The sequence below is a fragment of the Macaca fascicularis genome, chromosome 3 (assembly GCF_037993035.2).
Source record: "Macaca fascicularis isolate 582-1 chromosome 3, T2T-MFA8v1.1".
NCBI lineage: Eukaryota > Metazoa > Chordata > Mammalia > Primates > Cercopithecidae > Macaca > Macaca fascicularis.
Genome location: NC_088377.1, coordinates 79,901,031 through 79,924,992, shown reverse-complemented (window position 1 = coordinate 79,924,992; position 23,962 = coordinate 79,901,031). Strand labels below are relative to the sequence as shown.

The 23,962-nt window shown below is 43.3% G+C and overlaps 1 protein-coding gene across 4 annotated transcripts in view; it reads right to left on the bottom strand.

Annotated features, from left to right (window-relative positions):
* The window catches only part of DDC (dopa decarboxylase), a 106,920-nt gene that overhangs the window by 36,352 nt on the left and 46,606 nt on the right, over nt 1–23,962 (bottom strand). For all 4 annotated transcript variants that reach the window (XM_045389133.3, XM_005549583.5, XM_065541961.2 and 1 more), the window contains exons 7-8: nt 6,346–6,412; nt 1,155–1,249 (exon numbers count right to left, since the gene is read on the bottom strand). In XM_045389133.3, coding sequence (XP_045245068.2) covers nt 1,155–1,249; nt 6,346–6,412 — 162 coding nt within the window. The remainder of the gene's footprint in view (nt 1–1,154; nt 1,250–6,345; nt 6,413–23,962) is intronic.

Below are 23,962 nucleotides of genomic sequence, written 5' to 3'. Positions count from 1 at the left end.
TGCAAGCAGAGGAAGGTGTCAAGGGAAAGCTTTTCTAACATATGGTAGAAAATAACAAAAGCACCTAATGCAAGTTTAGTATTTACTGTCTGCCAGGCGCTGTTTTTAAGCCCTTGAAACATGATTAACTCATCTACCCCTGACGACAATCCCACACGGGATGTATTCTTATGATATCTATTTTATGGGGCATAGGGAGGATATCTAACTCACCCAAGGGTACACAGCTAGTCCTAAGGATAAATCTAGGATTCAAACAAAGGAGTCTAATGCAGAGAACTGTGCCCTTCATCCTCCGTCACACATGGGTGAGGTCTCACGACACCTCCTGCCCCTTGGCAGAAAGCATTTCTTTCTTGGCCAGGGCCACAGCTCCCCTGCTTTGCTACCTCCTTCTCATGGACACACTGCCAAAGACTGCCTCTGATGACCCTCTATGGCATTCAAAGCTGAGTTCTTGGGGAGGAGACACTTCCTACCCTATGAGCCACCACCAAAATGAAATCCCACTGAGTCTGAAATAACACGCCACAGTATATCAATAAGGTCATTTCTTTGTGTTAAGTCTGTACCAATTTACATTCTGTTGCTTTTTGGAGAAGCAGAGTATTGGTCAATAATTTTGACTGCTACTTCTCGAAAGAAGCAGGCGTTTCACTTAGCATTAAAGACCATGCTTTACAATTTCCAGAAGACTGCCTAGGGGCATTTAAATGCATTGGTAGCTTCCCGTTCAATACTGGTTAAAGTGAATACCATGTTCAGATGTGTGGGCAGAACATGACTGTCATATTGAACCAGATTGTATGGAATTGCGGGTTGGTATTTTAAATTACTCTTTTGAGTTTAAGTGCATTAAGTTTTTATTTTATTCCTACTTTCCCACAGTTTTATAAGCTAACATCTATCCTTTCTGTTTGGGATTTGTGTAGATTGAAATGGAACTGTAAGTGTCAGGAGTATTTCAGGAGGACAGGCTGTATGACTGGGGAAGGCTCTCAGCCCCTGTTCTGAGGAAGTGGGAATTGGTTCAAACATAACTGGCTAAAACAAACCGCCATAGCGAGAAATTGGATGTCAGCTCTTCATGAAGGGAGAGGTCAATAACTGAGCGCTGTGAAAACAGCCTTGGGGAGAGCGAAGGGCGCACCTACCTCCACTCCATTCAGAAGGTGCCGGAACTCAGGGCAGATAAATGCACTGCCTGCGTAGGCCGCATCGACGTGCAGCCACATGTCTTCCTTGTTGCCTAAAGTCCAGAAGCAACTTGTGAGTCCCCAGACGGATGCCTCACCATGGAGCCTGCCAGCTGACCTCGCCCTGTCTGAGCACCCTTCTTGCGTGGAGCATGCCAACAGTATTTGCTGAACTCATGGCTGAATCCCCAAAAGGCCCCCTCATTTGAAGGCTCGAAAGCTGAGGGCAGTGTGTGTGCTCCTGGTCCCAGACACACACCAGGGACAATGGAAGCAGCTGCACCCCTTGGTTTTCTCTCCTGACCTTGGCGGCTAAGTGTAACTCCAAGGGACCATCGTGTGACAGCCTCATGTTACTCACCTGCATTTCTCTCCAGCGACACCACCCTTTCTACCCACCTGGAATTCCCTCCCCGGTTCCCTTTGCTAATCCATTCTCAAGTCCTCCCCCAAACATCACCCGAGGGGGTTCTGCACACAGTCCACGCTGACCTCTGCCTGCCCCACTCCATCCCCACCACCAGGTGAAGTTCTTTATTTTACAACATCTTAGACCATCCCCTGCTCCCTTCATGAACAGGGTTTCTGTTTTCCAACCATACATAGCAGCCTTGTCCTTGTGGGCAGGGGCTGCCTCATTCAGGAGCTGGGAGAGCCACAGGTGTAGCATGCTCCCTCAGTTTTGACAGATCTGGGCTCAACTCCCGCTTCCAGCGGTTCCCCAGCCAAGGGGCCCTATCTACTTCTCCAAGCCTCACTCTCCTCCCAGGAAGATGGAGATGAAACAGTACCCACAGGCCCAAGGGGTGAGTGAGGGAATATTTACAATGTGCCTGCCAGGACCCCAGCACTGAGCAGGGGAGAAATAAATGTGACTTCCATGGTTGCTGCCTCTCAGCCGTAGGCAGCCAGGGGAGTAAGAGTTGAAGGGTGAAAGTCTGCAGAGAGGGCGCCAGCCACCCTAGCCTCACAGGGTGGATACCAGTGTCAGGGCACCGTGGGGTAGGTGTCAGGGTCAGCACCTGACCCTGACAGGTAGGGATCCATGGATTCATTGTTCACTCACCATCCACAGTGCTCATTGTGCAGTGAGGCATGAGACTCTCAGGGGCACTAATTAGTCACAGTCCCAATCAGGGGGGCTCCACCGTGGTGACCTCATGGCCACTGGAAGGCCCCACCTCCAGTACCATCACCTTAGATTAGGATTTCAACAAATGGACTTTGGGGTGGACACAAACGTTCAGACTACAGCAAGCTTCAAATTTACACCTATCTTATGATGGGATCTGAGGTTCTTCTAAACCTTACCGCTGATCTGAGCTACAGGGATGGATATCCCATGATTACTGAGTGATTCCTCAAGGAGAAACTCTGTAAATCCTAAGGCCTTGTGCTCTTCCTGGCTCACTGCTGCATCCATCTGGGGTTATGCAAGCACCAGGTGAAACTGATTCTGGGGGAGGTGATGAGCCCCTAAGCCTCGGGTCAGGTCTACCCTGCTCTGTGACCTTTGGCCTCCCATGCCCTGGGGTGGGTATCCATGTCCGCAGGACACACTTGACCTTGATCCAACCAAGGGCTTTCATCCTGATGAGCAGACTCAGTCAAAGCTTTGAAATGCCTTACGTCTTTTATCAGCAGTGACTTTGTGGAGGACTGTGTTCCCTCTAAGCTTGCAGTTGGCCTATAACTCCTGCAGAAGGGAACTTACAGACCCCCAAGGGAAGTGGACTCTGGAGGGCTTCTCTGGTTTCCATAGGGATGCATGGAGCTGTGGGCATGCCTCTGCATTCTGCGTCTCATATGTGATCCGCTAACAGCACACACTGCATAGCACGGCCCATCTAGGAACCAGGCAGACACAGAGACCTCGGCCAGAGCTTGAGCAGTTGCATGCACCAGAGGCACACCTAGCCCCGAGGCAAGGCTGCCTCAGTGGGGAGGGAAGAGACAGTCTCACACCCCTCCAGCTTCCTGCTGCCAGTGACTCTTTCCTTGTGAGACTTCCTGGGAACTTGAGGCAGACCTGGCTGCCCCTCCAGCTGCACATCCTCCTCCAGTTATGCTGGCACCTCAGGATGCAGCCTTGGCTGCCTGCCCTGTGCTATTCCCTTCCTCACTCCTTGAGATGGCCTCCCCAACTCAGCCCATACCCTCATCCTCAGTTTCCCCACTTCCCCACCAGCAACGTACTGACTTCAACTATCCACTTTTTGTATCTCATCTTCTTCTCAGTAAAACCTGCCAGACAACTGATCCATCCAAGTAGACCAATCTGAACACCCTCACTGGCAAATCATTTCAAATGCAATAAAAAGAAAATGTCTTTCCAAAGGCAGCAATTGGAAGAAAACCATCTTCTGATTTGTTTTCTTTGTCAAATGATGGTGGGTGAATAACTTATCTGAATTATGTTAGATTATTCCAATCATACTATAGAATAAGGTCAGCTCAGGCTCTTGGAACAGTCCCGCTTGGAGTTGGATAATGCTAAATATCTGGTGATAGGACAGGAGAGGGAAAGTAGGTAAAAAGGTGCTGACTTAATTGTTAAGGTACCACCAACAGTTAGTAATATACCACCATCAATAAAAATGGAATTGTTGGCTGGACACAGTGGCTCATGCCTGTAATTCCATCACTCTGGTAGGCTGAGGCAGGCACATAACCTGAGGTCAGGAGTTTGAGACCAGCCTAGCCAATGTGGTGAAACCCCATCTCTAATAAAAATATAAAAATTAGCCAGGCGTGATGGTGTGTGCCTGTGATCCCAGCTACCTGGAAAACTGTGGCAGGAGAATCACTTGAACCCAGGAGGCAGATGTTGCAGTGAGTTGAGATTGCGCCACTGCACTCCAGCCTGAGCCACAGAGGAAGACTCCATCTCAAAAAAGAAAAAAGAGAAAGAAAAAAGGAAAAAAAGGAATTGTCAAAACTGACCTCCCCTATGCATTCTGCCAATGAATGAAATGGTTTTGGCATTTACCCATGTCAGCTCCTTCTGCACAACCCCAAAAGCAACCTCAGTGTTTCAAACCAAACAAATCATAAATCAAGCTCTGTCCACAGCTTTCAGCCTCTGAGAAGAAGAGGGGGCCCCGAGACAGCAAGAAGGCCTGAGCTGGATCCATCCAGGGGACTGTGACTGGCAGGTGACACACGCTGGCTGTCATCTCCATGGTCCAGCGGGCAGCCTGCATTGGGCCCAGGGGACAGCAGGCCGTGTGGGCTCTGTCCGGCAGAAGACCTCAGCCCTTTAAATCCGATAGCCCTGGGGAATTACATCAGCCGGCTACTGGCCAGGACATTCAGTTCTTAGCCTGACATCTGAGTCAGAGGACTCCACGTTGCTTGGCTGAGCTGATGAAGGTTTGTAGCTGATGAGGCCAGCGCTGTGGCTGCAGTCCTGAGTCAGCCAGTTCTATCCCTTCTCCCCAGCCCGGGGCTGTGCACGACCACTTCCAGCCAGTTGTTCTTACAGCTGTGTGCCACACAGCATACACGGTGGAGCAAAACCCCGTGAGAGTGGGTAAGTCTATGCCACCCACCTCCCAGTAGTTCCCAGCACTGCCTTCCTTGCTGTGCAGCAATGCACTCCACCTTTGGGATGGTGCATTTTCCCTGCATTAATTCATTCTCTGAGTAATCCTGGGGGGAAATATTGTTATTTTATGAGCCCAAGTGGGGCTTTTCTCTTCACTTTACAGAGAGCATAAATGAAGCTCAGAATGTAAGATTCAGGGGTGGGTCCTGGGCTGGACCCTAGCTTCCTTGTCAACAATTCCATGTCCAGCTCACACAAGGGCACCTGCACCTTGAGCACCGGCCTTCCCCAGCTACTGACCCTAAGAGGGCAGGCCAACGCCCAGGAAAGGAGGGTCCACTCCTCTGAGTATGGACCATGGGTGACTCTTGGGTTAGGAGAGGTGAGAACTGTGCTTGGCTTATGCAGACTAAGGATGAAGCCAAATCCCTGGTAGCTGGCGTGGGATCTGGCACAGGCCACCGGTATGTGGTCTGAAGGCCCCACTTGGGCAGCTCCACTCACAGCCAAGCGGTCAGAACATTCCCATCCCAGAGGGACAGACAAAGGCGGAGCCCCTGAGCCAGTGTCCCTGCCCTACGAGGGTTCTTCTGTCCACAGAAGCAGCTTCAAGGCCTGCTGAGTTCCCAGAGCTACATGTCAAAGGTGAAACTCTAGAAACAGAGTTGCTCATTCACGTTCACCTTTTAAAAACACAGCATCCTAGTCTCAATGAGAAAACCTAAGATCTCTGAATGAGGGAGGGAGGAGGTGAGAGTGACCCAGGAAAACATCTGAAGCACAGATTATTCCTTGGCAAAATCCAGTTTCATTGTGTCGATTTGCTAAACTATCTTCGGCAATTTTCTTTTTTTTTTTTTTTTTTTTGAGACGGAGTCTTGCTTTGTCGCCCAGGCTGGAGTGCAGTGGCCAGATCTCAGCTCACTGCAAGCTCCGCCTCCCGGGTTCCCGCCATTCTCCTGCCTCAGCCTCCCTAGTAGCTGGGATACAGACGCCCGCCACCTCACCCGGCTAGTTTTTTGTATTTTTTAGTAGAGACGGGGTTTCACCTTGGTAGCCAGGATGGTCTCAATCTTCTGACCTCGTGATCCGCCCGTCTCGGCCTCCCAAAGTGCTGGGATTACAGGCTTGAGCCACCGCGCCCGGCCATCTTCGGCAATTTTCTTAACTGCATTTAGTAATTCCAAAAAAGGTGAAAAAGGGTTATACCAAATAATTAAATTCAAGCGTGGACGATTCCCAAATAAGGTGTATGCATGACCCACATAAGAGGGTGGTTACTCTAAGATTTTGAAGAGTTTATTCTCCTCAACAGAGCCAACATAGCCTGCAATTTTACATAACTTTTATATTGCTTGGAATGTTTTTTCTTACAAATAGTGTGTTGGTAGACCTAAGCCCAGCTTTTTCCAATTCGCCCAAATTCTGAGTTTATGGAGTTCAAGCTAATGAGGTTTGTGTTATTATTGCAAATACGAGAAGAGCTAGGCAAACCATCGCAATGTGAAGTTAGTGACAAGAAAGAGATCAACGAGGAGGGTTTGCTAAATTCCCCGTATACAGAGAACATTTTCCAAAAAGAAAATGGAATCAGATACTTACAGATAGGACCGACTTCTAAGAGATTGTCAAAGGAGCAGCACGTTGTGGTCCCCAGGGTGGCAACCACCTAGAGGGTAAAAAGCAGACAACCTTTTATCCCCCAGGTGCCAGTCACCACTGTAACCTCCACACAAGCAACCATTGCCCCATGGTCCAACCCAAGGCCATGAGCCAAGATCCCAATGAATGTCTGCTACGTGGAAACGTAAGGCCATGGATACACATTGAATCTTTGGGTGAAAGCATCACAGCAGGTTTAGAGAAACAGATCTGCAGACAGAAAACTAAGCTCTGAGGTTAGAAACCGGGAAGTTGCAAAAAGATTTTCCAGGGTGCCTTGGGGCAGAAATGAAGCATTCTAGCATCTGAACAATGATACCTATATTCTACCTTATTATATATACATGTATGTGTGTATATTTTAGTTAAATTTTAATTAACGTTCTATGTAACATTAGTGTAACTATGTTCTTATATTCCATATATGCATTTTAATTTAATTATAATCTAATTAAATTATAATTAAAATATACACAAGCATATTTATTTTATTTTCTCTATATATGTGTGTGTGTATATATATACACATATAGAGAAAGTAAGAACATAGTTACTACTATGGAGCAGAAGCCTGGGTTTTTTCCTAGTTTGGGGTGTATGTGTGTGTGTCTGTGTGTGCGTGTGCATACACACATGTGCAATGCACAGAGCAGAGCAAGCGCAGTAGAGATGAGGCTCCCTCCAGCAGGGCCCAGATTGCCCAAGGCGCTCGTGGAATGCTTCTTTCAGAATAGCCTTTGGCATCAGTTAAGAGTCACACTAGGATTTTGAGCAAGAGTATCATTTACCAGCTTTAATCCTCTGCCTTTCTCTTTCTGAATGATACTGTTCCCAAAGATTAATTGAACCCTCAGGAGGTCATGAGAAAACACTGCTGACATTGAAAATAATTTTAAAAGGGATGTTCTGAGAAAGCATTGAGTGCTGTCAGTCACACAACTCAGAAAATGCAGGCTAGGAGTCACTGTGGCCTCTCCCGACCTCTGAGGACCTTGTGGTGCCACGATCACACTGGCACAGCCTGATTGTGTTGTACCCACACACGTGTCTGTCTCTCCCTCCAGACCCATGGTGCTCCCAAAATCAGGGACCCTGTCATTGTTTTGTGTTGGGCTGAGCATTTGCACGTTGCTGGACATTGCATAGATGCTGAAACCTATTGCTGAGTTCAAGCAGCTCTCTCCAATGGATCGAAATGCACATTATGTTTACAAAACCAAAGGGCCCAATTGATTTATGGATGTCATGTAGTCTAGATAATGAAATTTCTCTTCAGATGCGACAAAAGTGTGGAATAGAATTAAATTTGTGTGACCTTGATTGAGCCCCCTGTAAAGTCTTAGCAATGCCGTGTGTCCTGAGGATAAAAACAGAGAAGTCAGAAACTTGTATGCGAGAACCCCAGTTGGAGACCTTTCTGGTTCCATTTCACCTATGACTGCTTGCTTTTCACCTGGAAACCAACTTTTCCTCTTAGAGAGACAAAATGTTCATGCCCAGGTAGCATGGACTCAGCCTGTGGAAGGTTCATCTCAACGGCCTTGCCCTGCTTCTCTCACAGGTGGTTGGTCTGGAAAAGGTACTTCTCAGACAGAGCGATGACTGCTCAGGGACCAAAGTTTTCCATGCCAAATCCCGGGGCGTGGGCCCAAAACAGGTCCTGGCTGGACTCTGGAAGGGCTCTCTGGGTCATTGAGCTATGCCTAAGGGAGTCAGTCCCCCAAGGGGCTACCCTCGGGCACAGCAGGGCAGTCTGTTTAAATGTAGGCTTTCTTCTTGTTCAGGATGGTGAGTCCAACAAGTCAGGAGATGACTGCCATTAAAAACAGCTTGTTCCTCACAGTCCCCAAGGGGAGGGGGATATGGGGAAGCATCAGGGTCGGTTGGGCGGCAGAGGGATGGAGGAAAAACAGCAGCGAGAGCCTGTGTTGTGGTTTCCACAGGAAGAACCAGGCAGGGCAAGGGTGAGCAGGATTAGGATCAGTTGGTTTGAATAATTTCAGTGGGCTCTGGGGTCGCATTTGGTCTGTTCCAGGTCACATTTGGAGCAGGGACTGTCCCTAGCTGTCTGGTACCTAGGCCTTAAGTGTTCAGGGCAGGAGGATAGTGGCCCAGAGTGTGAGAGCCCCACAGGGGAGGTGGTGGGGTAGGGGCTCTGTACTGATGATTTTGCATTTGAAAGGTGAACTTGCAAGTGAGTCTTTTAAGAGCTCTAGGAACCCCGTCTCCCTGAGAAGCGCAGACCCTCCAGGGTCAGCAAGACTCAAAGGTGTCACAGCATCAGAAGCACAGATAGGAAAAAGGCACAGTGAATACAGATAGTTAAACTACGTGTGTGGGGCACAGAGCCCTGGATTGGAGGCCCAACTCCATGTCACATTGGCACCTGGCTGGGCTTTATTTTTCTTACCTACAATGCAACATATTGCACTTACAGACCTCCCTGGTCTATCAGGTGCCAACGGGCTAACATCTTGCATACCTTAATGTTTCTCCTGGTGCTGTCAGCCTCCTTTCTTAACCTCTGGATGTCCCCTCCTCATGTTAAGCATCAAGAATTCTCCACATTCGTTTCATTTTGGCAAGATGAGTCATTTAGTGGGAACTGAAGTCAGTGTGTTGTTTTTCTCTGCTATTTGCAATTTCATCTTGACATATAATTGAATGTTAAAGCACTTTGTCTAAGACACCTGGCTACTCAGTTGGTAGAGCATGAGAGTCTTAGAATGCCTTATCTTTGTCCTTAAGAGAATAGCAAAAAAACAAAGAATGACTTAACAATATTAACATTGCTTGAAACTTATTTTCTCAACTCCCAGAGTCATATCTTAGAAATGACATATCTCTAGTTTGGCAATTCATTCTGTTTCACCTGACTTTCTTCAGTTAAACACTAAACTAAAGGCAATAACTTTTTTTTTTTTTTTTTTGAGATGGAGTCTTATCTCAGCTCACTGCAACCTCTACCTCCTGGGTTTAAGTGATTCTCCTGCCTCAGTCTCCTGAGTAGCTGGGATTACAGGCACCACACCCAGCTAATTTTTTGTATTTTTAGTAGAGACAGGGTTTCACCATGTTGGCCAGGCTGGTCTCTAACTTCTGACCTCAGGTGATCCACCCGCCTCGGCCTCCCAAAGTGTTGGGATAACAGTCATAAGCCACCATGTTCAGCCAATAACTTCTATTATTAAAATTAATATGTTAAGTGTGCCCTTATTAGAATTATTTTCTCTCTATTAATGTGTGCATAGAAGAGCATCTAGAATGATGTTCATCAAACAGTAATACTGCATCTCTCTTAAGATTTTGGTGAAAATAAACCTTTATTCTTAGATTATTCTGTAATTACTGATATTTTTTGGGTCTGAGTATGAAACATCTTTGTAGAAACAATAAAACTCTGCCTTGTCCTGGCAGTGGCCTAGGTTGAGACTAGGGGCGATGTTCTTTGTGGCTAATTCTGCAGCAAGCCTGATGCTGAGAGCATTTCCTGTATGATATTTAATTGCCACCACCTTATGAGTTAGATATGTTCATGATTCCCATTTTACAGTTGACTTATGTGAGGCTCCAAGAGGTAGGTAATTGTCCCAGGACAACCAGATAGGCAGGAGCAGACCAAATGTGACCCCAGGCTTGGTTAGCTCTTGTTGTCCTGCCACATGCTGGGCAAACAGGACCCCTGGGACACCTGAACATCAGTTAACGAGCTCAGCACCCTGGGCCATGCCAGAGGCCCCTCCAACAAACCCAAGCACTTTGCTATGGTAAGGAGGAGGCCTGGGGGCTGCAAGGACAGTGTTCTAAGTGGCTTGTCTACGTGGGGCTGAGCTACAAGTCAGCCTGTCCTAATTCTCAGAAGCCACTTTAAAGCCAGCACCTGCTCCGCTCCAGGCTCTGATTACCCCGGCTCAGCATTGCTCAATGACGCTAACCTGATTCCAGTCGCTCTGCAGAGGCATAATCACATTTGTGCAGGGGGAAGGAGGGGTAGGGGCCAGTGCAGGCCTCCATCTCAAAGAGCTCGTGGTCTTCCTGTGGTGGCAGAGCCCGGTATGACCTCCTGTTCTGCATCCTTGCCCCTTCGACCAGCCCGCTCTGCTCACGTAAGTGCCTCGCAGGCATCGCCCTCTGTGGCCCGACCTTATCAAGCTGGCTCATTAGGGAAGCAAGCTGTCCTGAGAAACAAGGGGAAACTATTACAAGCCCCAAGCTTGTTCATGGAAGGGCAATGATTCAGCTTTTCTGGTTCAAACCCTGCCAAATGTGCCCCTTGCCCTCAGCAGCGAGTCTTGAATTTTAAGGGATCTACAGCCCCTTTGAGAATATAATGAAGACCGTGTGGCTACATCTCAGAAGGACGCATATAGTCATTATGCACATGCCCAGTTATAACCACAAGGGCACAGCTGGACAGTGAGACAAGGCTCAGGCTCCGACCCCTCTCCTATGTGGGCCTGAACTCTCTCGGGCTTTACAATCCTTTGGCTGCCAGTTAAAGACAACAAACAAGTTGCATTTCCTGGAATGTCCGGTACCCGTCTACATCTCTGTACACTGCAGCCTTCTTCCCTCCAACAAGAAAGGCACCATGTCCAGGGGCACCTGCCTCGATATCCCCTGACACAGCTCCTGTGTTCTCTCTCAGCAACAGGCTTTCCAAATCCCCTCTAGGAAGTTTATTTACGCCCTCTACCATGTATATATGCATCATTCTCATCAAATGGAGTGGAGATGGGAACCCACCTGTCTTCCCCACCACGAACCATGCCATGAGGAAAGGGACTATGGCTCACCACACACCTCCAGGGCTGGTACGGTGCCGGTGCATGGGGCAGTCGACAGGAAAAAAGTGATTCTCTTCTCTGATCTGATACCTACAATTGGCCCACATCTGTGGCTTCTGTCAGCAGAATGTTCTGAATTTTGGTCTTTAGGGCAAAATTCCAAAAGAGGCATATTAATTTGGTCCTTCCATCTTCCTCAAGGAAAATAAAATTTGATTTTGTTTCTCTCAATGAAATGTGTAGTCTTCTCTTCCGTGCTTCTGCCTCCTCTACCAGCTCCTTCACGTGCACAGATCAATCTCTCTCTCAGCATGTCTCCCTCGGCCCAACTTGCTCCGGCAACTGCACTATTTACTCCTCTTTCCTTCACAGGCAAACTTCTTTAGAAAGGAATCCCTTCCCACATTTTTCATTTCCTCGTTTGCCCAGTGGAATCTGAATTTCACCCACGGACACTCTAGTAAATAAATTCCTAAGAAAATCGTAAATTACTTCCTCTTAGCAAATGAATGAATGAATGAATGAGTTATCTCTTAGTGCCTGTATTACTTGGCACCTCCTGCAATTTCACCATTACATTTCTTTCAGTAGAAGTCACTATTTCAACATATTTTTATGTTTAATAACTTTTTATAAAGAAACTTTTGGCATAAATTGGTACAATGTTTTTGAAGGAGAATGTGATAGTGTGTATCAAAAGTCTTGAGATTAAAAAAAAATATCTTTCATTAAGTAATTTCAGTGCTACAAATTGTCCCCAAGAAATTCTGGTAAGTAAATTTACTTATTTACTTATCTTACTTATATAAGATACTTACTTATCTTTTTTTTGTTTTGTTTTGTTTTTTTGAGATGGAGTCTCCCTCTGTTGCCCAGGCTGGAGTGAATTGGCCCCATCTCAGCTCACTGCAAGCTTTGCCTCCCGGGTTCAGGCCATTCTCTCACCTCAGCCTCCCAAGTAGCTGGGACTACAGGCAACTACCACCATGCCCGGCTAATTTTGTTTTTCTATTTTTAGTAGAGACGGGGTTTCACCGTGTTAGCCAGGATGGTTTCGATCTCCTGACCTCGTGATCTGTCCGCCTCAGTCTCCCAAAGTGCTGGGATTACAGGCGTGAGCCACCACACCCGGCCACTTATGTATCTTACTTATTTATTTTGTTTACATAAGTTATTATAGATAAGTAAATAAGCAAATGAATAAAATTTTTAAGTGCACCAATTACTACAAGAAAGAATGTAAGTAGGCCAGATGCTGTGGCTCACGCCTATAATCCCAGCACTTTGGGAGGCCAAGGCCGGCAGATTACTTGAGTTCAAAACCAGCCTAACCAACATGGTGAAACCTCATCTCTACTAAAAATACGAAAATTAGCCGGGTGTGGTGGTGTATGTGTGTAATCCCAGCTACTTGGAAGGCTGAGGCAGGAGAATCACTTGAACCTAAGTAGCAGAGGTTGCAGTGAGCTGAGATCACACCACAGCACTCCAGCCTGGATGACAGAGTGAGACTCCATCTCAAAAAAAAAAAAAACAAAAACACAGAGAAAGAATGTAAGTAAGATAAAAAACTCAACTGTTTAACACTAGCTTATTGCTAGGATATATACACATAGATATACACATACATATATAATAAATAATATATGATTTATTTAATAGGAATTCATAAAATATGAATTTTACGAATACATTAAATACATATACACACATATATGTATATATGTGAATTCCTATTAAATAAATTACATTTATTTATATTATATGTATGTGTGTATGTATATGTATACATGAGAGAGATAGCTGAGGAAGATAGAGATATAGTAGAGTACTACACAACTTTTTAACAAAATTACACCTTTATATAATACATAATGACCTGAAAAAAATGCTTGTAATGTTTGATGTAAAGAAAGAAAATCTGACCAGGCATGGTGGCTCATGCCTGTAACCTCAACACTTTGGGAGGCCAAGGCGGATGGATCACTTGAAGTCAGGATTTTGAGACCAGCCTGGTCAACATGATGAAACCTTGTTTTCACTAAAAAGACAAAAACTAGCCAGGTTTGGTGGCACATGCCGGTAATCCCAGCTACTCGGGAGGCTGAGGCAGGAGAATCGCTTGAGTCTGGGAGGCAGGGGTTGCAGTGAGCCAAGATTATGCCACTGCACTCCAGCCTGGGCAACAGAGTGAGACTCTGTCTCAAAAAACAAAAAAAAAAGAAAATTACAAATCAGTACATACAATGAATATATAAATAAATATATATAAATGTGTGCAGAGGAAAAAAGGCTAAAGGAAAATTAAAATGTTAAACATGCCTTTCCTTTAACTTTTATTTGACTTTTTATACGCTCCTATAATTATTATTTTATTTTTTTGAGACAGAGTCTCACTCTGTCACCCAGGCTGGAGTGCAATGGTGCAATCTTGGCTCACCACAACTTCTGCCTCCCAGGTTCAAGCGATCCTCCTGCCTCAGCCTCCTGAGTAGCTAGGATTACAGGTGCCTGATATCACACTTGGGTAATTTTTGTATATTTAGTACAGACAGGATTTTACCACATTAGTCAGGCTGGTCTCGAACTCCTGACCTGTGACCTGCTTGCTTGGGCCTCCCAAACTCCTGGGATTACAGGCATGAGCCACCATGCCCGGCTGATTAGAAAATTTTGCAAGGTGATTACTACTTAAAATAAAAACAAAAAAAATGATACGATAGTTAAAGAAAAAGGGAACTTCTTTTTAGTGATACACCCAGTGTTGTAATTTGCATTTCAAGTATGATGACTAGCTCGTAGCAAACTAATAGTTCTAGACAAACACCTGAAAAATTCAAAACACATCCATGTGAAGGCATGGAAGAGCTTTAGAGACACCCAACAGTTAAAGAGCCAAGATCCAAGAGAAAAGGGAAACTCCACGGTGAGTCCGATATTCTGCTCACTGCTTTCCCAAGGGCCAGTACTGATCCTTAAGCTTCCAAGTGCTGAGAGCCTTCCATGTGAGGCAGAGAGCCCTGTGTAGAGGCTGAGAAGCCAGCACAGATTTTAAGAACCAGAGAGAAAGTAGAACCTTATCTACAAAGAAGCAACGGTAAGAATTGCATCAGGTTCTTTTTAAAAATTATGCAAGCAAGGAGAGAATGGAGCAAAATATTTGAAGGGTTGAAAGTAAAGGACTACCAACTTAAAATCCTATACCCTTTAAAAAATAAGGAGAAACAAAAGCTTTTCAGACAAACAAAAATTAAGGAAGCTTGTCAGCAGTAGATCTGACTTGCAACAAATGTTAAGAAAAATTATTCAGAAGGAAGGAAAATGATAGAGGTCAGAAACCTGGATTTAGATAAAGGAAGAACATTATAGAAGGAACTCATGAAGATCAAATAAAATCTTTTATTTTTCTTCTTCTTAATTGATCTCTAAAAGACAACAGTTTTTTTCAAAATAAGAGTGAAATGTAATCAGTGATTGTAGCTTATGGATAAGTGAAATGTGTATAAGCAACGTTACTGACAGAATGACAGGAGGGAGGAAAGGGAATATTCTGTTATAAGGTATTTTTACTAGCCATGAAGTGGTGTAGAATTGTTTGAAAGAGGACATGGACGATGTCCCCTTTACTAGATGAATGTAGTAAATGTGTACTACCAACTCAAAGGCAGCCACTGAGAAAAGCTTAAAAAAGAAGAAAAATTGGGCCTGGCGTGGTGGCTCATGCCTGTAATCTCAACACTTTGGGAGGCCGAGGCAGGCAGATCACAAGGTCAGGAGACTGAGACCATCTTGGCTAACACAGTGAAACCCCGTCTCTACTAAAAATACAAAAATTAACCAGGCATGGTGGCACATGCCTGTGGTCCCAGCTACTTGGGAGGCTGAGACAGGAGAATTGCTTAAACCTGGGAGGCAGAGGTTGCAGTGAGCTGAGATCATGCCACTGCACTCCAGCCTGGGTAACAGAGCAAGACTCCATCTCAAAAAGAAAAAAAAGGAAAAAATTGATTCATATACTAAGAGAGAAGAAAAGATGGAATTCTATAAAATGCTCAGTTAAAACAAGAGAAGGCAAAGAATAGAAGACCAAAAATGAAACAAAGAATAAGAGCAGCAAATAGAAAAAGGTAATAAATATTGTAGATATTTATCCAACTACATCAATAATTATTTTAAATGTAAATGATCTAATTGCACTAATTAAAAAGGGTAATGGGTGCACCAAAATCTCATAAATCACCACTACAGAACTTATCCACATAACCAAATACCACCTATTCCATGAAAACCTACTGAAATACAAAATTAAAATTAAAATAATTAAAAATAAAATAAAGCACACAGACTGTCAGGATGGATAAGAAAACAAGACCCAACTATATTTTGTGTATAAAAAATGCACTTTAAATGTCAAGATACAGAGTAAAGGTATAGCGATGTAGAACAATATACCATGCTAACTCTAATGAAAATAAAGCTGGAATAGCTATATTAATTTAGACAAAGTGGATCAAGAAAATTATTAAAGAAAATTGTCAGGGATAAAAAAGAGCATTACAGATACAGGGTAAAGAGGGGATTAAGGAGTAGGAAGCACCAGGAAATCTGTCTCCCAGCTAAACAAAATTTTACCTATTGGCAGAATCTGTTTGATGCAATTATTTTATTATTTTGAAACTCCGGGGTCTGTTGAAGGCTTGCAACTTCAATATAAGTGTTGGACAGTAAAATGCAGTTAATTTCGGTCAATTTTAGCTCTAGCATGGTAGTACCTACCCATCCACCACCTCCAGGCCCATGGCACATAACTGAACATGTGTCCCTGAAGCAGCTTGCACAGAGCTTGCAAGAGCCAAGGTGAGAAAAAGGAAACTGTCCTCCAAATGTTGGGAATCTGCACTTTGATTGTTGATTGCTGATCCCAGTCACAGGTGCAAAGAGGTGGTGGCCATTGTTGTACACCCTGCTCATTGCTGCAAGACCCACCTTATCCAACTGAAGTGACTTCTGGGGGATAAAAAGGGTCAGTGCCTTCTCTCCTCCTTATTTTCCTCTTTTCCCTTTTTAAGGATACAGACAGTGTGAAGACTTGGATATTCAAAGACTAACACCTATGTAGGGGAAATTAGAAAGTCATCACATATAACCAGAAAAGACACAGGCTCAGAAAATAACTGAAAGGGCCTTACATTTACACCTAAGGCCAATCATCATGGCATATGGGAGGCAGGACTAGATTGCAGCACTGGACAGAGCAGCGTGTGGAGGCCCACATTTGTGAATTTTAGCTCCAGGTCGACTGCAAGAACAAGCCAGCAATCCTGAGAGGACCCACAGACCCTGTGAGGGAAGTGAACTGCTCCTGCAGGTCTCAAGAGACACCCTAAATACTGTGAGCGCCCCACCTGCAGAAGTGGGAACACACACCCGCACTGCAGAAAGTGAAAGTCTGCAGGAGAAGTTTCTGACTTTACCTGGATCTGAGTCAATTTAGAGAGACAAGCGAAATACAGGGGTAGAGGAAGCAGCAGAAAGCCCTGGGAACTCACTGGGTTCCCAAGCAGGTCATTCCTGCTGGCACCACAGGGATCCACTGGGAGAGCAGTCAGAGGAGCAGGGGGTAAAACTTCACAGGGTGAAGGAAATCTCCAGGTGAACATTGTAACAGTTTGAACGGATAAGAAGCCTCCTGGCCAGAACTCGGGGGTTGGTGCAAATCCGGTGTGCAGACTCCAGAGGGAAGGGAAAAACCAAGTCCTTTTCTTTCATAGCTGGGAAGTAGGTAGCCTAGGGCAAGTTTTCAAGCCCCTCTCGGCCACCGCCCAGAAACAGACTTGGTGCTATTGGTGGGGACATGGTGGGAGGGAGGCAGGCCCTTCGGTTTGTGTGGGAGCTGGGTGAGGTCTGTGACTGCTGGTTTTCCCCCACTTCTCTGACAACCTGCATGACTCAGCAGAGGCAGCCATAATCCTCCTAGCTACATAACTCCAGTGATCTGGGAATCTCACCCCCTTCCCCATAGCAGCCACAGCAAGACCCACCCAAGGAAAGGCTGAGCCCAGACACACCTAACCCCGCCCCCACCTGGTGATCAGTCCCTACCCACCCTGGTAGTGAAAGACAAAGGGCATATAATCTTGGGAGTTCTAGGGCCCTGCCCACCACTGGTCCCTCTCCATACTACTATAGCTGATGCTCTCTGGAAAGCACTACCTCCTGGCAAAAGGCCAACCAGCACAAAATCAGAGCATTAAACCACCAAAGCTAAGAACCCTTACAGAGCCCATTGTACTCCCTCCCCAGCTCACCTCCACCAGAACAGGTACTGGTATCCATGGCTGAGAGACCCATAAATAGTTCACACCAAAGGACTCTGTGCAGACAACCTCTAGTACCAGCCCAGAGCTGGGTAGACTGCCTGGGTGGCTAGACCCAGAAGAGAGACAACAATCACTGCAGTTCAGCTCACAGTAAGCCACATCCATAGGAAAAGGGGGAGAGTATTGCATCAAGGGAACACCCTGTGGGACAAAAGAATCTGAACAACAATCTTCAGCCCTAGATATTCCCTCTGACAGAGCCTACCCGAATGAGAAGGAACCAGGAAACCAACCCTGGTAATATGACAACACAAGGCTCTTCGACACCGCCCAAAAATCACACTAGTTCACCAGCAATGGATCCAAACGAAGAAAAAATCCTTGATTTACCTGCAAAATAATTCAGGAGGTTAGTTATTAAGCTAATCAGGGAAGCACCAGAGAAAGGCAAAGCCCAATGCAAGAAAATCCAAACAACGATACAAGAAGTAAGGGGAGAAATATTTAAAGAAAAAGATGCAAAAGAAAAAACAATCAAAACTTCAGGAAACTTTGGACACACTTTTAGAAATGTGGAATGCTGTGGAAAGTCTCAGCAATAGAATTGAACAAGTAAAAGAAAGAAATTCAGAGCTTGAAACTTTGGACACACTTTTAGAAATGTAGAATGCTCTGGAAAGTCTCAGCAATAGAATTGAACAAATAGAAGAAAGAAATTCAGAGCTCGAAGACAAGATCTTTGAATTAACCCAATCCAACAAAGATAAAGAAAAAAGAATAAGAAAACATGAACAAAACCTCCAAGAAGTCTGGGATTATGTTAAACCTAAGAATAATCGGTGTTCCTGAAGAAGAGAATTCTGAAAGCCTGGAAAACATATTTGGGGGAATCATTGAAGAAAACTTCCCTGGCCTTGCTAGGGACCTAGACATCCAAACACAAGAAGCACAAACAACACCTAGGAAATTCATGGCAAAACGATCTTCACCTAGGCACATCAGATTATCCAAAGTTACGATGAAAGAAAGAATCTTTAGAGCTGTGAGACAGAAGCACCAGGTTACCTACAAAGAAAACCTATCAGATTAACAGCAGATTTCTCAGCAGAAACCCTACAAACCAGAAGGGATTGGGACCCTATCTTTAGCTTCCTCAAACAAAACAATTTTCAGCCAAGAATTTTGTATGCAATTAAACTAAGCATCATATATGAAGGAAAGATACAGTCCTTTTCAGACAAACAAATGCTGAGATAATTCACCATTAACAAGCCACCACTACAAGAACTGCTAAAAGAAGCTCTAAATCTTAAAACAAATCCTGGAAACACATCAAAATAGAACCTCTTTAAAACATAAATCACACAGGACCTATAAAGCAAAAATACAAGTTAAAAAGCAAAAACAAAATCAAACAAACAAAAAAAGGACACAGGCAACAAAGAGCATGATGAATGCAAGGGTACTTCATATTTCAATACCAAAATTGAATGTAAATGGCCTAAATGCTCCACCTACAAGATACAGATCCACAGAATGAATAATAACTCACCAACCAACTATCTGCTGCCTTCAGGAGATTCACCTAACACATAAGGACTCGCATAAACTTAAGGGGTGGAAAAAGGCATTTCATGCAAATGGACGCTAAAAGTGAGCAGGGGTAGCTATTCTTATATCAGACAAAACAAACTTTAAAGCAACAGCAGTTAAAAGAGACAAAGAGGGACATTATATAATGGTAAAAGGCATTGTCCAACAGGAAAATATTACAATCCTAAATATATATGCACCTAACACTGGAGTTCCCAAATTTATCAAACAATTACTACTAGACCTAAGAAATGAGATAGACAGCAACACAATAATAGTGGGAAACTTCAATATTCCACTGACAGCACTAGACAGGTCATCAAGACAGAAAGTCAACAAAGAAACAATGGATTTAAACTATATCCTGGAACAAATGAACTTAACAGGTATATACAGAATATTTCATCCAACAACTGCAGAATATACATTCTGTTCAACAGCGTGTGGAACTTTCTCCAAGATAGACCATATGATAGACCATAAAACAAACATCAGTAAATTTAAGAAAACTGAAATTATATCAGGCACTCTCTCAGACCACAGTGGAATAAAACTGGAAATAATCTCCAAGAGGAACTTTCAAACCCATGCAAATACATGGAAATTAAATAAACTGCTCCTGAATGAGCACTGAGTCAAAAACGAAATCAAGATGGAAATTAAAAAATTCTTCAAACAGAACAACAGTAACGACACAACCTACCAAAACCTCTGGGATATAGCAAAGGGGATGCTAAGAGGAAAATTCATAGCCCTAAATGCCTACATCAAAAAGACTGAAAGAGCACAAACTGACATTCTAAGGACACACCTCAAGGAACTAGAGAAACAAGAAAAAAAAAATCAAACCAAAACTCAGCAGAAGAAAGGAAATAACCAAGATCAGAGCAGAACTAAATGAAATTGAAACAAAAAAAAATTACAAAAGATAAATGAAACAAAAAGCTGAATTTTTGAAAAGTTAAATAAAATTGATAGATCATTAGCAATATTAACCAAGAAAGGAAGAGAGAGAATCAAAATAACCTCATTAAGAAATGAAACAGGCCTGTAATCCCAGCACTTTGGGAGGCCGAGGCGGGCAGATCACAAGGTCAGGAGATCTAGACCACGGTGAAACCCCGTCTCTACTAAAAATACAAAAAATTAGCCAGGAGCGGTGGCGGGCGCCTGTAGTCCCAGCTACTCAGGAGGCTGAGGCAGGAGAATAGCGTGATTCCGGGAGGCGGAGCTTGCAGTGAGCCGAGATCGTGCCACTGCACTCCTGCCAGGGGAACAGAGGGAGACTCCGTCTCAAAAAAAAAAAAAAAAAAAAAAAAAAAGACATGAAACAGGAGATATTACAATGGATACAACTGAAATACAAAAGATCATTCAAGGCTACTATGAGCACATTTATGCACATAAACTCTAAAACCCTGACGACATGGAGAAATTCCTGGAAAAATACAACCCTCCTAGCTTAAATCAGGAAGAATTAGATACCCTGAACAGACCAATAACAAGCAGTGAGATTGAAATGGTAATTTTAAAATTACCAACAAAAAAGTCCAAGACAAGATGGATTCTCAGCAGAATTCTACCAGACATTCAAAGAAGAATTGGTACAAATCCTTTTGGCACTATTTCAGAAGATAAAGAAAGAACCCTCCCTAATTCATTCTATGGAGCCAGCATTACCCTAACACCAAAACCAGGAAAGAACATAAACCAAAAACAAAAACTACAGACAGATATCCTTGATGAACATAAATGCTAAACTCCTTAATAAAATAATAGCTAACCAAATCCAACAACATATCAAAAAGATAATCCACCATGATCAAGTGGGTTTCACACCAGGGATGCAGGGATGGTTTAACATATGCAAGTAAATAAATGTGATACACCACAGAAAGAGAATTAAAAACAAAAATCACATGATCATCTCAATAGATGCAGATGCAGAAAAAGCATCTGACAAAATCCAGCATTCCTTTATGATTAAAACTTCCAGCAAAATTGGCATACAAGGGACATAGCTTAATATAATAAAAGCCATCTATGACAAACCCACAGTCAATATAATACTGAATGGCGAAAAGTTGAAAGCATTACCTCTGAGAACTGGAACAAGACAAGGATACCACTTCTCTTCAACGTAGTACTGGAAATCCTAGCCAGAGCAATCAGACAAGAGAAAGAAATAAAGGGCATCCAAATCAGTAAAGAGGAAGTCAGACTGTCACTGTTTGCTGCCAATATGATCATTTGTCTTGAAAATCCTAAAGACTCCTCCAGATAGCTCCTAGAACTGATAAAAGAATTCATCAAAGTTTCTGGATGCAAGATTAATGTATACAAATCGGTAGCTCTTCTATACACCAACAGTGACCAGAGAATCAAATCAAAACCCTTTTATAATAGCTGAAAAAAAAAAAAAAAAAAAAAAAAAAAAAACCCTTAGGAATATACCTAACCAAAGAGTTGAAAGACCGCTACCAGGAGAACTACCAAACATTGCTGAAAGAAATCATAGATGACAGAAACAAATGGAAACACATTCCATGCTCATTAATGGGTAGAATCAATATTGTGAAAATGATCATACTGCCAAAAGCAATCTACAAATGCAGTGTAATCCCCATCAAAATACCACCATCAGTCCTAACAGAATTAGAAAAAAAAATTCTAAAATTCATATGGAACCAAAAAAGAGCCAGAATAGCCAAAGCAAGACTAAGCAAAAAGAACAAACCTGGAGGCATCACACTACCTTATTTCAAACTATACTATAAGGCCATAGTCACCAAAAGAGCATGTTACTGGTATAAAAATAGGCACATAGAGCAATGGAACAGAATAGAGAACCCAGAAATAAATCCAAATACTTACAGCCAACTGATCTTCAACAAAGCAAACAAAAACATAAAGTAGGGGAAAGGACACCCTTTTCAACAAATGCTGCTAGGATAATTGGCTAGCTACATGTAGGAATATGAAACTGGATCATAATCTCTCACCTTACACAAAAATCAACTCAGTATGGATTAAGGACTTAAACCTAAGATCTGAAACTATAAAAATTCTAGAAGATAACATTGGAAAAACCCTTCTAGACATTGGCTTAGGCAAGGATTTCATGACCAAGAACCCAAAAGCAAATGCAATAAAAACAAAGATAAATGGCTGGGATCTAATTAAACTAAACAGCATTTGCATGGCAAAAGGAACAGTCAGTAGGGTAAACAGACAACCCACAGAGTGGGAGGAAATCTTCACAATCTATACATTTGACAAAGGACTAATATGTAGAACCCACAAGGAGCTCAGACAAATCAGTAACATGAAAACAAACAATCCCATCAAAAAGTGGGCTAAGGACATGAATAGACAATTCTCAAAAGAAGATATACAAATGGCCAACAAACAAAAAAAATGCTGAACATCACTAATGATCAGGGAAATGCCAATCAAAACCACAATGCAATACCACCTTACTCCTACAAGAATAGCCATAATAAAAAAATCAAAAACTGTAGGTGTTGGCATGGATGTGGTGATCCAGGAACACTTCTACACTGCTGGTGGGAATGTAAACTAGTATAGCCACTATGGAAATCTGTGCAGAGATTCCTAAAAGAACTAAAAGTAGAACTACCATTTGATCTAGGAATCCCACTACTTGGTATCTACCCAGAGGAAAATAAGTCATTATTGGAAAGAGATACTTGCACATGCATATTTATAGCAGCACATTTCACAATTGCAAAATCGTGGAACCAACCAAATGCCCATCAATCAACAAGTAAATAAAGAAACTGTGGTATATATACATACAATGGAATACTACTCAGCCATAAAAAGGAAAGAATTAACAGCATTTGCAATTACCTGGATAAGATTGGAGACATTCTAAGTGGAGTAGCTCAGGAATGGAAAACCAAACATTGTATGTTCTGACTGATATGTGGGAGCTAAGCTATGAAGATGCAAAGGAGTAGGAATGATACAATGGACTTTGGGGACTTAGGGGGAAGAGTGGGAGCAAAGGTGAGGAATAAAAGACTACAAATATGGTGCAGTGTATACTGCTCACGTGATGGGTGCACCAAAATCTCACAAATCACCACTAAAGTGGTGATTCTTGCCCATCTTCAGGATTTATTGGTTTTTGTTTGTTTGTTTGAGAGAGAAGGGAAATCTAAAATCTATAATCTAAGCTTCCACCTTAAGAACCTAGAAAAAAAGGCAATTTAAATGCAATATGGCTGGGTGCAGTGGCTCATGCCTGCAGTCCCAGCACTTTGGGAGACTGAGGCAGGTGGATCACCTGAGGTCAGGAGTTCAAGGCCAGCCTGACCACAAAATTTACTCATGTAACCAAATACCACCTGTACCCTAATAACTTATGGGGGATAAAAAGTTTACACTTAAGGCCAATTTTCAGCCAGAGGTAGTCTACAACAATCAAAACCAAAACAAACAAACAAACAAACAAAAACCAGTAAATCCTGAAGATGGGCGAGAATCTACTTTCCACAGTTACTATATTATTAGTGATAGAACTCTAAGGAGAAACAGATAAACCCACCCTTATAGTTGGAGACTTTGGCATTGCTTTATCAGAAATGGCCAGGTCCAGCAGTCAGAAAATAGGTAAGGATATAATTGAATGGAAAAGTACCATCAATCAACTGGATCAAATCAATATTTGTAAAATATTTCATCCGATGACAGCAGAATATATACTCTTTTCATGCTCACAATCAACATTCACCAAGATATACCACATTCCAAGCCATAAAATACATCTCAACAAATTTAAAATAATAGACATTATACAAAGTATGCTCTCAGACTGTATTGGAATTAAAT